Here is an 18,879-nt window from a genome sequence, read left to right as displayed (position 1 = left end):
GTCTCAAGAACCCTGTTTCTCAGTGGTGCTGGGATTATCACCCTATCTCCCCATAGGAGACAACCCTTATGCATGGACAATTCGTGCTGCCTTGTCGCGTAAGGCCTGAATTTTTCTTCATGCGGACCACCTGGCCACCCCCTCCCCACCCAAGTGAGCACACGGGAGAGAACAGCATCTTTCCTAGTTTTCTCAGCTATATCCGTAGCTGTTACAGGAGCTCCCGGAAGTGTTTCTAGCATCATAATGTGCTCCGCCGGAGCAGGATCCTCATTGCTCCCGCCAGGAAGGGGCAATCGACTCAGCGCATCAGCATGGCACAACTGTTTCCCCGGCACATGGGTCAAGGTGTACTGGAACCCATTCAGGAATATTGACCAACGCAACATTCTGGGGGAGAGAATTTGTGGCGTTTGTTTGTTTGGGTTGAACAACCCTAACAGTGGTTTGTGGTCCGTTTCAATGGAGAAATGGCGACCGTACAAATAATCATAGAACCTTTTGATTCCGGACACAATAGCCAGTGCCTCTTTATCAATTTGAGCATAGTTGCGCTCTGTGGGCGACAACGTACGGGAATAGAAAGAGATGGGCTTTTCCGACCCATCCGGTTCCCTATGACTCAGCACAGCCCCCAGACCGTATTGAGAGGCATCACATGCCAGGACCAGCGGCTTTGACTCATCATAATGAGCAAGGACGCTCCTGCTACTCAGCATTCCTCGCAAGGAGTCAAAAGCCTTCTGCTGCTCCCGCCCCCATCGCCACACATTCTTTTTCTGCAATAGTCTATGTAATGGTTCAGCTACCGAAGCTTTCTGGGGTAAGAACGAATGATAAAAGTTAATAAGTCCCAGGAATGACTGCAACTCCGTCTTGTTCTGTGGTCGTGGTGCCTCGATGATGGCCTTAATCTTAGCATCTGTGGGGTGGATGCCTGATGCATCAATTTTAAACCCCAAGAAATCCACAGTTGGCACCCCAAAACTGCATTTTTCTTTTTTCAGTTGCAACCCCACCTCCTTGAACTTGAGCAACACTGCACGGACACGCGCAACCAGTTCCTGTGGGTCTTTTCCAGCAATCAAAACATCATCAAAAAATGGCAAGACCCCCGGCAGACCTCTTAACAGGCGTTCCATGAGCCCTTGAAAAATCCCTGGGGCCACACAAACTCCGAACTGTAATCTGTTAACTCTGAACGCCCCTTTATGTGTGACAATAGTCTGTGCTTCCGCTGATTGTGGGGTTACTGGCAGCTGTTGGTAAGCTTGTGCCAGGTCAATTTTGGCGAACACCTTGCCCCCAGCCAGTTTAGCCAACAGATGTGATACGACTGGAATGGGGTATGAGTTTCCCCTGAGTGCCTTATTGATAGTACATTTGTAATCTGCACATATCCTGACTTCCCCATTTGCTTTAAGGGGTGTGACGATTGGAGTCTCCCACTTAGCAGAGTCCACGGGTGAGAGAACTCCCTGCTTGACCAATTTATCCAGCTCTGCCTCGATCTTGGGTTGCAGTGCAAATGGCACTCGCCTTGGTTTGAGTCGGATTGGGGCCACCCCGGGGTCCAACTCGAAGTCAACTGGGGGCCCTTTATAACAACCCAGTTTTCCATTAAATAGACCAGCAAATTCCTTGCATAATGCCTCGCTCATCTCAGGGCAGGTTTGGATTGAATTAAGCCCTGAGATACTCAGTCCCAGGGCGGGGAACCAGTCAGTGCCCAGGAGACTGGGGCGACTGCCCTTCGCAATCACCAGTTTGAGTACAGCCTGTTTGTCCCGGAACTGTACTCTTACAGCACACATTCCCATAACATGGATGCGGCCTGCTGAGTACGACTGCAAGGTTGCCGGGAAGGGCTCCAGAGGGGGCAACTTACCCCTGGGGAAGAATGTCTTCGCGGTCTGGTCCGACACGATGGTGAATGCAGATCCAGAGTCCACCTCCATGTCGCACTGCTGACCCTCAATCTTCACCTTGACGTGTGCCTTGCCTTGCGCTGGAAACTGCACGGCCCTCCCGTTGATCTCCGTTACGTAGTGGCAGTCCTTTAGAAAACGAGTTGCTGTGGGCGGTCTGCGATGCTCCAGTCTAGGTGCTCCTGTCGCTCCCGACGCCGCCGATCTACAGACCCTGGCGATGTGACCCGTCTTTCCGCACGTCCGGCAGATAGCATCCCTGAAACGACAACTCTTCCTTTCATGGTTTCCGCCACAACCTGGGCAACTGCCTCGGCGATCTCTGTGCACTGTGCAGGCCTGATGCACCGACTCAACCCCACGGACTGGGCTCTGGCTCGGAGTAGCCTCTAGCTTGTCCATGGCATGCGCAACTTCTATCTGTGGCTTAGTGGCCTTGCGACTGGCATCAAGCTCCTCTCTTTCATAATTCTCCGTGGCGGTGGCCTCTTTCAAGGCTGAAGCAAGGGTAACCTCTTCTTTAGCCACGATGCGTCTTCTGGCTTTCTTGCTGCTCAGACCACCAATAAACCGATCCAGGAGAGTCTCTTCCAGATTTTGGAAGCCGCAGTGCTGAGCGAGCTTCCGGAGTTCAGCCAGAAATGTGGATACAGACTCCCCAGCATGCTGCTGCCTCTTATGGAACTCCATCCGCCGGGCCATCTTGGTCTCAGTAGGCGCCAAGTGGCTTGTTAGGCAGGCAAGAATATCTTTGAGAGATGTCTCACTCAGCTTCGCTGGAGCAAGTAATGCCTTGGCCAGCTTGAAGGTCTCGGGCCCACAGTAGCTCAGGAATGTGGCCCTTCTTTTGCTGGCATCGGTGATCCCTTGAGCCACTGCAAAGAACTCGAAGCGTTCAACGTAGTCTTCCCAGGTGTGGGGCTCTGATGGCTGGAAGGGCTCCAATACCCTTGGACTCTCCATTGTCCTAGCGGGCAGGGTCGTCTTCTCAGCTGGCCAGTGAGTCTTGTTCTCAGCTGCAATCCGGACTCTGAGGCAGGGTTGTGTTTAACCGCTCCTCAGCATTCCGGATCCCACCTTCGTCGCCAGTTATTGTGACGTTGGGTTTGTGATTTCAGCTCTCTTGACAAAACATGCTGGAGACAGTTCTCTAGTAACAGCTCTTTATTAAAGTGAACAAGACTGAAGACTGAGGAGAGGAAAGCTACATTTATAGGGACAGGGGACTAGCTAGGAAGGGATACATTTTGGAGGGAACAATATCAAGCAATCACAGTGCTGCCTTTTGGAGGAAACCAATAAGACAGAGGATCCAAATACAGCAGCTTAAATGAACCAATAGTAGCTGTACCCTCTGGAACCAAAAGGCAGTTACTTTATCCTAATGCAAATACAGACAATAATAATACAGATATAAAATCCTTTGACTCAGGCTACCGAGGTCCTTCTAATTCCTGAAATAGCCTGGCTAGCTTCATGGTGAGCTAATGGGTTATTAAAGTAAAAGAGGAAGCAGATTTGCATCAGATGATAAATGGGTGGGCTCCACTCTCTCAACTCAATGGTAGTTAGAAAGACAAAGCCCAGTGGAGTTGTGTGAGCTAGAAGGTAGACGCTAGAAACAAGGCAGCAGGCTGGGAGCCATGCCTGATTTCTGCTGGAATCCAAGGTCCCCTTGGGCTGTTAATGCTGTGAACCCTTCATCATAGGCTGAGGTTGTATATATGTGTGAATGGACACCACATATGGACACCATCTCCACTGCACCTCATTCCAAGAAAACACGAACCCTGAATAAGTGCCTGCAACCTCTGGGATCTCACCCTGCTTGGGGATTGGGGTGGTGCAACGATATATATTTCTGAGTGAGGTTGCATGTCCAACTCAACCATAGGGCACAGAATTTAAAACACAACTGAATGTGAGAACCCAGTTTTTCTGCAGAATTACTATTGACTTAGATCAGGCATCCCCAAACTGCAGCCCTCCAGATGTTTTGGCCTACAACTCCCATGATCCCTAGCTAACAGGACCAATGGTCGGGGAAGATGGGAATTGTAGTCCAAAACATCTGGAGGGCCGAAATTTGGGGATGCCTGACTTAGATGATGATGAGGGACCCAGGTGGCGCTGTGGTTAAACCACTGAGCCTAGGGCTTGCTGATCAGAAGGTCGGCGGTTCGAATCCCTGTGACGGGGTGAGCTCCCGTTGCTTGGTCCCAGCTCCTGCCAACCTAGCAGTTCGAAAGCATGTCAAAATGCAAGTAGATAAATAGGAACTGCTACAGCGGGAAGGTAAACGGCGTTTCCATGTGCTGCTCTGGTTTGCCAGAAGCGGCTTTGTCATGCTGGCCACATGACCTGGAAGCTATACGCCAGCTCCCTCGGCCAATAATGCGAGATGAGCGCGCAACCCCAGAGTCGGTCACGACTGGACCTAATGGTCAGGGGTCCCTTTACCTTTACCTGACTTAGAAGATAACAAAACAAGATTCTGTGCTGTTACATAAGACCATAGGAACAAGGCTGCTAGATCAGGCCAAATAATCCATCTAACCCAGCATATTGTTCTCACAGTGGCCAACAGATGCCACAAAATTATTCTACATTTGGTAACCAATTATTTTCAGCCACAGAAGCAAAACATTCCGCAGAGGTGGCACATCTCTAGGACATACATAATTTGGGCAAAGTTGAAGGAAGAGCAAAGGCCTCAGGCAATCTCAAGGGCAGATGGCACTAGCTTGTTTCAGTTTACTATGAAATGTAAAGTATAAGCTACAAATCACACACACACACAAAATATCTTATTTATTTAAAAAATGAAGCCAGAAAGACACCATCAAATGTAACTGAACCTCATAAAAATACTTTTACAGTTGAGGTGATTGAGGTAGGATTTCCCCTTTTCACACTTGAAAAGAAGGTTCTCCATCCTCTGTAGTATTCTTTTGACTTCCATCCGGCCACATTGCTGTTCCTGCGCCAGATCACCAAAGAAACAAAGCCTAGCTCATATTTCCATGGTGAACTGGCACAGAAGCAGCAAGCTGATAGGAAGCCTAAACTTTGCAGAGAGATTCTCCTCCTCCACCCCACAGCCTTCTGACTTCTTTCCGGCCACATTGGTGCCTACCACTTACTTACAATTTTCAGAATGATCTGCTGCTAGGAATAAGAGAACTTAATCTTTTTCTAATTTCACTATTTAAAAAAAGCCTTTTGTCTACAAGATTGAAGACCTAGCGAAACTGCTGTAGGTACAAACAAGCAGCCAGTTTTCTGGTAACATATTAAAATCTAGTTAATACATGACTCAACAGGGGTTAAGATTATTATCTATAAATCAACATTTGCTTCATAAAAATATAATAGAAAATGATTTTTAAAAACACTGGGAAAATAAAATGGCATTAATTCTTATCTGTATTACTCAATTTGGAATAGTATTCTCACATGGAGAAACTAGCACTTTCACAATGCTTCTAAAACTCTCTCTCTCCACACACACTTACCATGTTTTCTAAGGTCACCATTAAAAGAGCATATGACACATTTATTTTTCCAGAAAACATAATTTATGCAATAAAAGTAGATGTAGGGAAGAGTAATACTATTTATGCTACAAAAACACTCACAGACCTTGTTTATGTCTCATTTAAAGCAATCCATCCACAAAACTTCAAATTTGAAAAGCAATTTAAAATGGATAATTTTTCTTGCATACATTTGGATGGCTAAGCAGCTGTTTACTACATGAAATGAATATTCAATATTTTAAAAAATATGCCTTGTGTTTCAGCAGTGTAGCTTCTCACGCATCTTAACAATATTGTACAGTACAGAGCAAAAACTTGAAATGATAGGAAATTATCAACTGCATCTCAGTCAGGACATCTCTCCCCCTTTTAAATTGGAAATAACAAAAAAATTCATGCAGAAATGGTACGGACTAGAAAATTTTACTTCCTCATCTCCTGTTTGTCTAATTTAGGCCTAGAAGGGCCACTCCTGCTATTCTCCTCCTGCTGTTCTCTCTGCATCTGCTGGTCCTGTAATTCCCGCAACCTCTGAAATATTTTTACTGTTACCGTGCACATGCCTGGTGGTTTAGGCATAGCAGCTCTGAATATGACCAGAAAGCCCTTGGTTTAAGTCTTCGTCACTCACCTCAGCAACCTTAATTGTAATATGGATACAATAATATCAAGTTTCCTTACAAAGTGATTGTGTAGCTATGATTTGCACATACCGTAACACTAACCCATAGTTAACATAAGCCAAGGTTTATAAACCAACATCAAATCATGGCTCAGGAGTGTTGGTTTGTTAGTGTTACTAAACCATGGTTAAGACGCTGGACCAGGTTTGGGTAATCAAACTAAACTATGGTTTATTAAACCATTGTGTAGTGTTATGTGCTAACCAAGCCAATGTGGAGTATAATAATTCCAGATTCAGCAAGATCTAAACTGCAAGTATTATCTGAAGATTAGAAATCATTACCGGTAATACGTATATGCAAAAGCAGGCTTTAAATTGCAAAAATGGCACCCCACTATACATTAATCCTGCTTTGGTTTCTGCAAATCTTCCCTCCTGTCTAATGGGTAATATTGGCACTGCTTATAAACTGGGATCTGTATCCAATGAAGCCCTACTCAGAGTAGTCCTACTGAAATTAATAGACCCAAGTTAGTAATGTTCATTAATTTTAATGAGTCTACTCCACATAGTCTTAGACACTAGATATACACTAGATATAAGCCATAGTGTCCCATGGTTGGACATAGTAGATGGTAAACCATGGTAAGAAATAGGGATGGAGGCAATTGCTGCTAATGGGAGGTCTCCCAAGGTATGTTTCAGAATACTTGACAAAGAGTTTCCCTTGAATAAAGCCCATCAGGAAAGTCACTTAGTGCCTGGAATGTCATTTGAAAGCAGAACTGAATCAAATTAGATATACTGGTAGATTGCTAAAATGACAATAGCATTATGGGAGGCACCCTCCATCTGTTTTGGGGCTACAATTCCCATCATCCCTGACCATTGGTCCTGTTAGCTAGGGGTGATGGGAGTTGTAGTCCCAAAACAGCTGGAGGGCAAAGTTTGGCCATACCTGCATTATGGTGTCTGGCTTGACTATGAGGTTCAAGCAAGTCTATGGGTGAACTGAAGAAGCAGGGAATCCAGAGGCAGGTGAAAGAGAATAGTTCCTTTTCTTGGGCTCCACTTGTACAGTTAGTCTCTTCCTCCCTGGCAGCCTCTCTTCCTGAAGCCCAGGAGAACCATATTGTGGGAGGGGTGCCAATATGCCCTCTCACACAACATGCTCCCTTCCTCTGTTCACATTCTCCTTTGGAGAGCTAGCTTGGGCTGCTTTTCCTCTGCTGCCCTGGGACCAGTCAGCATCTTCACTATTTCTAGGTCTGCCTGCAACCTGACAGTCCCTTTGGGTACAATTCCAGAAGCACCATCTGGTGCAGCCAGGGATCTCATGGGCATAGAAACAAGAAGTCTAGCATCTCCCCATAACAAACAAATGACAATCCATGTTCAATCCATGAGTATAAAAACAACAACCAAGAATCAGTCTATCCCAACCACCACCAAACAAACTGAGTGTCAAAGGGCTAAACATACAGGAATATACCCCACCACACAAGTTTTAGCAATATGACTTTCAGAATTAGACTCATTGGAAACAATGAAGTAGATTAGGGGGTATTATAGGAATTTGTTTCCAAACATGAAAACAAACACATCCATTGAAAATGAACACGCAGACACACCCACAAATCATTTCTCCAACTCTGAGCTGCTTTTTGCTGCCTGCAGCTGTTCTGCTAAATGCACATCTGGTGGGTGTAATGGCTGCTCCACCCTAATGAGTTAACTCTCTTGCCAGGCATATGCTCATTTGCATGATACAGAGATCACAATGTCTCTCTTGCAGGAGTTGCTGCTGGTTGAAGCTTCGTCAGTGAATCATGGCTTACACGTACACTCTCAACCATCCATCAATATTTACCGCTACTTTAATTACAATTGTAGAACCAAGGCCATTAGGACAAATTGGACTTTGCTATGCTGCCATAAATCTGGTGTAACTTCATTGATTTCTAGACAGTTACTCCAGATTTACAGCAGTGTAGATGAAATCAGAATCCTATTCAATGTGTCCAAAGGAAGCTGAGTGGCAAATGATACACAATTTCCACATCAAAGGACCAAGTGACTATGATCTTTCCCCCTGGTTGGACTCTCTCCCCTTGTTAATAATAATAATAATAATAATAATTTATTATTTATACCCCGCCCATCTGGCCGGGTTCCCCCAGCCACTCTGGGCGGCTTCCAAAAAAAAACAGAAATTCTAAAATACAGAAATCCATCAAACATTAAAAGCTTCCCTAAACAGGGCTGCCTTGAGATGCCTTCTAAAGGTCTGGTAATTGTTCTCTTTGACCTCTAGTGGGAGGGCATTCCACAGGGTGGGTGCCACTACCGAGAAGGCCCTCTGCCTGGTTCCCTGTAACTTGGCTTCTCGTAATGAGGGAACCGCCAGAAGGCCCTCGGAGCTGGACCTCAGTGTCCGGGCAGAACGATGGGGGTGGAGACGCTCCTTCAGGTATACCGGACCGAGGCCGTTTAGGGCTTTAAAGGTCAACACCAACACTTTGAATTGTGCTCGGAAACGTACTGGGAGCCAATGTAGGTCTTTTAGGACGGGTGTTATGTGATCTCGGCGGCCGCTCCCAGTCACCAGTCTAGCTGCCGCATTCTGGATTAGTTGTAGTTTCCGGGTCACCTTCAAAGGTAGCCCCACGTAGAGCGCATTGCAGTAGTCCAAGCGAGAGATAACTAGAGCATGCACCACTCTGGAGAGACAGTCAGTGGGCAGGTAGGGACTCAGCCTGCGTACCAGATGGAGCTGATAAACAGCTGCCCTGGACACGGAGTTGACCTGTGCCTCCATGGACAGCTGTGAGTCTAAAATGACTCCCAGGCTGCGCACCTGGTCTTTCAGGGGCACAGTTACCCCATTCAGGACCAGGGAGTCCTCCACACCCGCCCGCCTCCTGTCCCCCACAAACAGTACTTCTGTCTTGTCAGGATTCAATCTCAATCTGTTAGCCGCCATCCATCCTCCAACCGCCTCCAAGCACTCACACAGGACCTTCACCGCCTTCACTGGTTCTGATTTAAAAGAGAGGTAGAGCTGGGTATCATCAGCATACTGATGGACACCCAGCCCAAACCCCCTGATGATCTCTCCCAGTGGCTGCATATAGATGTTAAAAAGCATGGGGGAGAGGACAGAACCCTGAGGCACCCCACAAGTGAGCGCCCAGGGGTCTGAACACTCATCCCCCACCACCACTTTCTGAACACGGCCCAGGAGGAAGGAGCGGAACCACTGCATGACAGTGCCCCCAGCTCCCAAGCCCTCTAGACGGTCCAGAAGGATGTTATGGTCGATGGTGTCAAAAGCCGCTGAGAGATCCAGCAGAACAAGGAAACAGCTCTTACCTTTGTCCCTAGCCCGCCGGAGATCATCGACCAGTGCGACCAAGGCAGTTTCAGTCCCATGATGAGGCCTGAATCCTGACTGGAAGGGATCCAAATGGTCCGCTTCTTCCAGGCGTGCCTGAAGTTGTTCAGCAACCACTCGCTCAATCACCTTGCCCAAGAATGGAAGATTTGAGACTGGGCGATAGTTGGCCATATTGGCCGGATCTAAAGATGGTTTTTTAAGAAGCGGTTTAATAACCGCCTCTTTCAGCGGGTCTGGGAAGGCTCCCTCATGGAGAGAAGCATTTACCAACCCGCGAAGCCCATCGCCCAGCCCTTCCTGGCTAGCTTTTATAAGCCAGGATGGGCAAGGATCAAGGAGACAGGTGGTTGGTTTCATTCGTCTAAGCAGCCTGTCCACATCCTCGGAGGTAACAGATTGAAATTGATCCCACAAAACTTGACTAGACAGGACTCTAGCACTCCCCCGCCCCGGCCCTGCTCCCACGGTGGAGTCTACCTCTTCCCGAATCTGAGCGACTTTATCTGCAAAAAACTTTGCAAAATCATTGCAGGAGATCATGTGGCCCGTACTGGGCCCGGATGGAGCAGGTGGTTCCGCTAAATTGCGAACCACCTGGAAGAGTCTCCTGCTGCTGTTTTCTGCAGATGCGATGGAGACAGTGAAGAAGGTCCTCTTCGCCGTCGCCATTGCCACTTGGTAGGCTCGAAGTTGAGCTCTAGCCCGTGTCCGGTCTGATTCAAAATGAGTTTTCCGCCACCGGCGCTCTAGCCGTCTCAACGACTGTTTCATTGCCCTCAGCGCCGGGGAAAACCACGGGGCTGTCCGGGCTCCATGCAATCTGAGAGGGCGCTTCGGAGCCAGACAGTCAATAGCGCTGGTTAACTCCGCATTCCAGCGGGCCACCAGGGAATCAGCTGAAAGGCCATCGACATGGGATAAAACATCCCCTACCACTCTTTGGAAGCCAATTGGATCCATTAAGTAGCGGGGGCGGACCATCCGAATCGGTCCCACCTCCCTGCAGAGGGAAAGGGTTGCGGAGAAGTCCAGTTGCACCAGAAAGTGATCTGACCATGGCACTTCTTTTGTTTCGCTTTTACTTAATGTCAGATCACCAACATCCATAGAGGTAAACACCAAGTCCAAGGCATGTCCGCGGCTATGAGTTGGGCCAGACTTATTCAGGGACAGCCCCATGGTGGCCATGCTTTCCACGAAGTCCCGAGCGGCTCCTTGTAAGGTCGTGTCGGCATGGATGTTAAAATCCCCTAAGACAACCAAGCTAGGTGTCTCCAGGAGCACATCCGACACGACCTGAAGCAGCTCGGGCAGGGAATCCTTGGTGCAGCGGGGAGGTCGGTACACCAAAAGGAATCCTGTACTGCCTCTATTGCCCAACTTCCAGAACATGCACTCAGAGAACTGGGTCTTCCCAATAGGACGCCTGGTGCAAACTAATGACTTCCTAAAAATCACTGCAACCCCCCCTCCCCGCCCAGATGGCCTGGGTTGCTGTGCATAAGAGAAACCTGGTGGGCAAGCAGCGCCAAGAACGGGCCCATCGGCTTCCTCCAACCAGGTCTCTGTCACACATGCCAGGTCAAATCCTCCATCCACAATCAGGTCGTGAATGGCGGTGGTCTTATTCATCATCGACCTGGCATTGCACAGCAGCACCTTCAGGTCATGTGGGTATCCCTTGCTGATTCCAATATCCGTCCGGTCAGGACCAGACCTGGAGGCAGGGATAGTCCTCAGACAACGACTAAGTCTGCCTCCTCGGTAATGACATGGTCTGGTCTTAGCGTAACTCCTCCTCCTACCCGTGACCACTGAGATCGGTTGTTCCAGTGCACACCCCCCTGTGGAATCTGCCCCAGCCATTTTGCTTGCTGGGACCCCCTCCCGGGCAGCCCTGACCCCTCCCCTTAAAAACAAAATAAACCTCTAAAAAACAGCCAAGAACTCAACAAAAGAAGAACACAAAAAAGACAATAAAACAATAAAACCAAAAACAATAAAAATTACAAATACACTAAAATTTAACAGATTCCCACCCCCAACTAAAAATCCCTCCCACCTACCACCCCAAACACAATAAAACAATAAAACCAAAAACAATAAAAATTACAAATACACTAAAATTTAACAGATTCCCACACCCAACTAAAAATCCCTCCCACCTACCACCCCAAAGAAGATAAAAACATTAAAAATTCTTTAAAAAGCATTTTAAAAAGGACTCTGTGCTGTTTCAAGTTCCCCTGGGCAGCACCAGCAGCAGAGCGGCGGCAGCAGTCCTTTATGAGGCCTTCCAGGCCCCGCCCTAAACCAGGTGGAAGGAGGCAGGGACAGGGCCTGTGGGCACTCACAGCAGGAGAGAGTCCTGGGCAGCACCAGCAGCAGAGCAGCGGCAGCAGTCCTTTATGAGGCCTTCCAGGCCCTGCCCTAGACCAGGTGGAAGGAGGCAGGGACAGGGCCTGTGGGCACTCACAGCAGGAGAGAGTCCTGGGCAGCACCAGCAGCAGAGCAGCGGCAGCAGTCCTTTATGAGGCCTTCCAGGCCCCGCCCTAGACCAGGTGGAAGGAGGCAGGGACAGGGCCTGTGGGCACTCACAGCAGGAGAGAGTCCTGGGCAGCACCAGCAGCAGAGCAGCGGCAGCAGTCCTTTATGAGGCCTTCCAGGCCCTGCCCTAGACCAGGTGGAAGGAGGCAGGGACAGGGCCTGTGGGCACTCACAGCAGGAGAGAGTCCTGGGCAGCACCAGCAGCAGAGCAGCGGCAGCAGTCCTTTATGAGGCCTTCCAGGCCCTGCCCTAGACCAGGTGGAAGGAGGCAGGGACAGGGCCTGTGGGCACTCACAGCAGGAGAGAGTCCTGGGCAGCACCAGCAGCAGAGCAGCGGCAGCAGTCCTTTATGAGGCCTTCCAGGCCCCGCCCTAGACCAGGTGGAAAGAGGCAGGGACAGGGCCTGTGGGCACTCACAGCAGGAGAGAGTCCTGGGCAGCACCAGTAGCAGAGCAGCGGCAGCAGTCCTTTATGAGGCCTTCCAGGCCCCGCCCTAAACCAGGTGGAGAGAGGTAGGGACAGGGCCTGTGGGCACTCACAGCAGGAGAGAGTCCTGGGCAGCACCAGCAGCAGAGCAGCGGCAGCAGTCCTTTATGAGGCCTTCCAGGCCCCGCCCTAGACCAGGTGGAAGGAGGCAGGGACAGGGCCTGTGGGCACTCACAGCAGGAGAGAGTCCTGGGCAGCACCAGCAGTTAATACAGCAGTTTACTCAAAATCTTCTTTTCATCTAGCAGGCAAGGCAATAAAGTCAGAGAACCAGAGGTATACAAGTAGCAATATACTGTGATTTAAGTGCAAGACCTGAACACACAATATGCTGTGCTGTTATGAGACTCTTCTGCCAAACTGTATGAGATTTTGTTTTCCAATATGAGTAAAAGAAGCAGAGAGAGAAAACGGATGGAAGACACTGGAATATATTTGATCAGCTTCTTAGAGACCAGGAGTATTTAAATTCAGGAGAGGAGAGGGGGCGGGGATACTCAAATACTTTTCATTAAGAGGCCCTACCTCTGTACTAACAAATAGCTGAACAGATCTGAGATTCTGGGAGGGGTTGTGTGCATTAAAATACTTAGGAATTTATTTGTTACAACAGCATGCATTCAAAAGAAAAAGATGAAATCGAATCAATAGAACTTCATGTTTTTAATGGAAGATTAGACTGTTCCAAGAGGTTTGAGATCAATGTGTCTGCTATGAAGACTAAATATGCCAATACCCATATTCTGATAATTTAAGCAAGAATACTACACCCCAGTACTGCACCTCCCAAAGTGGCCAGCAATGTCTCTTGGATGCTCACAAGTGAGAAATATTAATTATTATTTTTGTGATAATGAAAGGTAGTCAGCTTCTGAATACAGAGGAACCCTAAGCATGTTGGACGGCTAGCAAATTTGCACAGACTTCACAGAAGAGGAAGGAGGATATGAAAAATAGTCTACCGTAATACTGCTGTGGATTATTCAAACAGAAAATAAGGAGGCACTATACTGTACTAACCATTCAGTTTATACAGGCTGTGCAATCCAACATAGAGTTGCATTATACAGAGAAGAGCTCAAGGCAATCCAAGGAGGATTCCAGTGCTCCTGTTCCAGCTTCAGGCAATAACCAAGAAACAAGTTTGACCAAAAGAATCCTCAGAGATAGCCCATTGCTAGTACTATGATATACTTGCCAGCAAAGCAGAGCATTCTGAGGTGTTTACAGACCACCAGCTACGCTTTAAAGCACAAAGCACAAGTCACCCCCTGCAGATCTTTTGAAAATTGCTAATGGCCTTGGTTATGATGACTTGATTATTTCCTGCATGCTGTAGCCATTGCAGTGTGCCGTGCTAGATGCTGTATGATTTTTATTGCATTTGTTATTGCTTCCTTTAACTCTTATATTGCATTTCATTGTATTGCAGTTTGCATTCCACAGAATTCAAATTGCAATGCAATAAAATACAACATAAGAAATATCGTTGGCATCTGTCTGTTTCGAGAGACAATGGAGTGCGTCTCCAATAACTGCTGAGTTAGCCAGACATGCCATGGACCACCTGTATGAAACTCATGAACCACTGACGGTCCACAGACCACAGTTTGGTAACATCTGTTTTAGAGAATCAGACCCAGTTCAGAGGTTCAACAATCACTTAACAGTATTAGGCAATGGCTCTGAAGAACATAATACATAGCAGCTGGATGCTCAGGATTTGTTACTTCTCCATAGATCATTACAATAGCAGGGTGGTCCAACTTGCAGCTTGAGTGGGTGATATGGCCCTCGGTGCCATTTTTCATGGTCCTCAGCAACATTTGACACTCGCCCCCAGCCCTTGTGCTGCCTTCCCAAAGTTGGGCTTTGGGATGGAGCTGTGATGGCTCTGACAGAGACCTAGAGTCCTTTCCCCTGCTTGCCAAATCCAAGTTAGCACTTTTGCAGCTTTAAACTTCTAGTTGTGCTTAATGTTACATTTAAAGTCCAATGAAAATCAGATACAACCAGTAGTTTTTATAGCTATAGAGAGCATATGCTCTCCCAATGCAAGTAAGCTTTAGCCTTAAATGCTGCTGAATGTTCTTCTTCTGCCTAGTCAGAATGAATCATTGCTTCTAGTAGGGAACAGATGTTGACAGTATTTCTGCATTTCACACGAAATGGCTAGGTGAGGAGCTGCTAGGTAGAGACAGACAACTGCCCCTTGAAAAAGCCTTCTAAGAATATCCTCCACTTCTTTAGCACATTTTCTTATGCCAATGTCATCTTGGGATTGCTATTTATTGTTTTCCTTATTTAATAATAGTGTTGAAAGCATATTACACACAATACAGACCTTTGAATAGAAGCCCAGAAACTGAAACTAAGTTATAGCAGCATGGGAGGTGACACTGTCTATGAAAGAAGAACAAGAAATAATACAGTGGTATTTGAGAGAAAGCCCCAAGCAACAGAAGTCTTGAAACCATGCGTCTGAGAAGTTAAAAAAACAAGCCTAGTTCGTGTTTCCAAAATAACTTTCCAGTGTCCACCTTGCAGAAAAACTAAAGTTGTGTGCTATAAGGAACTGGAGAGCCCAGCAAGGAGAGAAACTTGCTTAGGTACCCCAGATGTTTATATGGACACAGATTTTTTTAAAAAGCTGCCCTTCTAAGATGTTACGAAGGGTCCATTTAGCCATCTACAGCCTGGTCTGGCATCTCTGAAAAACTCACAGGATTGGCATAATGTAAAAGCCCCACCTGGAATGCACCAATCCGAGGCAGCACCAAGCACCCAAATGATGATTTTGTTAGTCTGAATGGAACATACGAATAATAAATTTAGGCTAGTGAAGTGCCCACTGTGACGTGAATTGGAGCACCAGGAGAAGAGCCATATGCTGCAGGGCCCTCCAGGTGGTTCAATGTGCATCTTTAACATAGCCCTACAGCTGTTAAGGGCACCACGCACTTAAAGGGATATGTCTTGAGCTAACACTCAGTAGGGAAGGGGCAAAACCTAATCCCTTGGTCCGGCTTACCTCACTGTCTTCGGACCAGTGGGCGGGACCCAATAGGTACAAATAAAGCTAATCATGTCAAATACACTAAAGTAGCGGACAATTTACTGACCATTTACGCCGTTTCCCAAATTTGAGGACTTGAGCCCAGGTCTGAGACTGGGACCTAGTCAGGTAAGCTACCAGGGATTGTATGCTCAGGTGTCAGAACCCCCTTTTCAGTCACAGAAAGGAGAAGCAGCATGAAACATCAGTCCTTCTGATTGCCATGAAAGATAAAAGCTCTTGGTCTGATGAGAAAGGCTTCCATCATGAGCTCCTTCCAGTCATTCAACTGGGTACAATGAATGCCTGTGGAAGCAGCATCATGGTGGCATTCATTATAAGATATCTTCTACCTATACATTTGCATGCAGAGGGATGCATACAGAAGTTTAAACAGTGACGGCAAAGATGGTTGCTTTTGCACAGAACCTGTTGCCATGGTGCTAATCTCTCACAGCTAACATCACAGATAGCCACTATTTGACAACTACCTGAATGCATCTTCTACATCACAATGTTTTTCACCAAACTCTTTCATTTCAAATATCCCCCCCCTCCAAAACACATGCAACTTACAGTTTACTGTGACTTTTACTTTTTTCACATCTGGGACTGAGACGTCGTTTTCAGCACTACATTCATATTCCCCAGCTTGGTCTCTTGTAATTCCATAGATGTCCAAATACTGTCCACTTTCAAATGGTTTGGCTGAAATTAAAGGGGAGAGGGAGAGAGAGATTAAAAAGAGTGTACAGGAAATTTCATTGGAGCTAATTGAAGCTCCATTCAGGTAAAAACAACCAGCTGTTGCAGGAAACTGCTGACAGAACTATTCCTGAAATCAAGGTGACAAACGATTACATCTTTCACCCCTTCTCCCATGTGCTGAAAACAACTGCACATTGCACAGCCTCACATAAGGGAGCAATACTGTAACAATGACTACCACAGGAAGCAATATACACCGTCTCTTTATAATTGATTAGAGTTACCTAACCTTGGCATACATCAAATAAATCTATGCCCATTTTGCAATTGAGTTGAACAGCCCTCTAGCAGGATAGATGAAAATTCACCATTATGCTTCAGTTCATATTGACTTTTACAAAACATAAGGTTCTGCCTTACCTAGGAAAAAAAAGCTGACACACATTTCAAATATTTGCTGTGGAAAGGCATTTCATTTTGACTAAAGCTTCTGAATTGCAATGTTCTGTTAACAGCTCCGATATCCATTGTGTTCTAGTCCAGGGTTAAATGTGTATACAAGCATGTATGGTACGTGCCTGCGTTCAAAATCAAGACACAGGCCAAGAGAATTCCTACTCAGCTGCCGGACTCAAAGGGCCCTGGTGACAGCAGGCCTTTGCAACCATGCCAAGATTTCCTGCCGTGGCTTCAGCCAATGTATACCACAAGGATCCACAAGAGGTGGGGCTCAGTAGTAGTGTGTGGTGAAATTTTTCATAGGGGAACAGTTAGGGCCAGAGGCTTGCGAGGGCGAGGAGGGGCAGATGTTGTGTGTGTGACATTGTGCCTCAGGCTTAGGGAAGGTGGTGGAAGGGCTCTTGGACCCTGTCGGAGCATCGTGCCTCCGTCCCCAAGCCAGGCAGAAGCACAATTCCCCACCTCAGTAGGGATGAATCTGTTAATTTTGGTTCTCTCGCTTTCTTATTTTTGCATACTTACATTCACTTCCAAATGAAAACCCTGCATGAAAATCCACCAGCATTCTAGAGTGAATTTCTTCCAAGAAGAGTATTTCTGCAAGCAATTTTGACTAATGTGCACATTTTTTGCAAGCTTGTTTGCCTATTACAATGCATTTTGAATGTTATTTTCGCTTTTATGCACACTTTCCCCTAATATATGCATTTTTTGTAAACATTGCTCAGAAGACTGCATCAAAAAATTCAGGTAAGTGCAGCTTTCATGCAGTTCTTATAATGTTTCAGAAGGTGTGAAATTGATAGATTTGGCTTTAAATGTTATTTGAATTTCTCCCCCATATCTACTCCCAGCACAGGACTGGGACCTTATTTCAAGTGTTTCAAAGCAGAAATGGAAGCACCAATGCAAAAAAACAAAATATGCCTGCCAAATCATAATTAAAAATGAGGAAAAGCAGAGGCAGGGAAATCAATTAATAGGATACAACAAAATACAGTGGAGTGATGCTGTTTTCTCCTTTTCTGTTTCACTTGGAAGGAATATATTATGAAAGGTAAGCTTCTGCTAAAGAGCCAGCTGTTCCTGTTTATGCGGTTGGCTGCTGTTACATTCTGCTAGGGCGAATGAATTTCTAGGAAAATATTATTTACTATCAATTTGAAATGAAGCATATGTTACCAGCCAGAATGGTATAAAAGCTACATTTTGCATTGCTTGAAAGTAGTGTGGCCTAGTACAAAATGCTCTGTTTTCGTATGCTGTCGCAGCGGTATTTGAATACACTTTGCTATGTTATACTGGTATCAGGTTCCTACTGAGAAGTATCAAGCGAGTTTTGCAGCACTGCATTGCATTAAATTGCAGCAGGTGGGGGGGGGGTGGAAAAAACAAAAAAATACGCTTGGATCCAAAATTCCTCAGATGGTATTTTTCTGTGGGGGAAATGTGCTATTTTTCTCTTAATAGAACCCACCCACCCACAGCCCTAGAAAAAGAAGGCAACTTTAGGAAAAGGCCACACTTCAGTGGCAGAGCATGAGCCTTGCATGTAGGCGGTCCCCCTGGTTCAATCCCCATTATTTCCAGGTAGGGCTGGGAGAGAACCCTGTCTGAAACCCAGAAAGCCATTGCCAGCCAGTGCAGACAGTACTGAGATAGATGGGCTGATGATCTGCCTCAGTATAAGGCAGCTTCCTATGCTCCTATGCACAATATTTTATGAATATTCACCACTATATCCCCCTCACAATGCACTGGAATGGAAGCAAGTCAGGGGAATTATGGAGGGTGTGAAATGTGTCCAAGCTGCAAGTTGTTGGTATTGCCAGTTTAAATGCCAGCAAAAATTAAAAAAGACAGGAAAATATAAAAGGTGACTGTCTTCTGAATTAGCCCTTGCTCTGAGGAGCCCAGCACCTGAGGAACTGCTGGTTCTCCCAATTTCTCTGTCTACAAATAGGATGCATTGAATGACACTGTTTGCAAATGGGCCTATGAAGCGGACGTCATACCTCAGAATTCAAAACACCTCTTATAACTGAAGATTTGTATGGGGGATTTACAGAGCAATCCAAAACCCTTGACATTGGGTGGGGGTTGTGGGAATAGGCAGAGACCTGCAGAGCTACAGT

The 18,879-nt window shown here is 46.6% G+C and overlaps 1 protein-coding gene across 1 annotated transcript in view; it reads right to left on the bottom strand.

The window, feature by feature from the left end:
* The window catches only part of NEGR1 (neuronal growth regulator 1), a 452,107-nt gene that overhangs the window by 135,869 nt on the left and 297,359 nt on the right, over positions 1 to 18,879 (bottom strand). Inside the window, exon 4 of the mRNA XM_035123509.2 lies at positions 16,154 to 16,285. Coding sequence (XP_034979400.1) covers positions 16,154 to 16,285 — 132 coding nt within the window. The remainder of the gene's footprint in view (positions 1 to 16,153; positions 16,286 to 18,879) is intronic.

Source organism: Zootoca vivipara, chromosome 7 (assembly GCF_963506605.1).
Source record: "Zootoca vivipara chromosome 7, rZooViv1.1, whole genome shotgun sequence".
In the NCBI taxonomy this organism is placed as follows: Eukaryota; Metazoa; Chordata; class Lepidosauria; order Squamata; family Lacertidae; genus Zootoca; species Zootoca vivipara.
The sequence above is the reverse complement of the archived record's forward strand: the minus strand, read 5'-3'. Positions and strand labels throughout refer to the sequence as shown.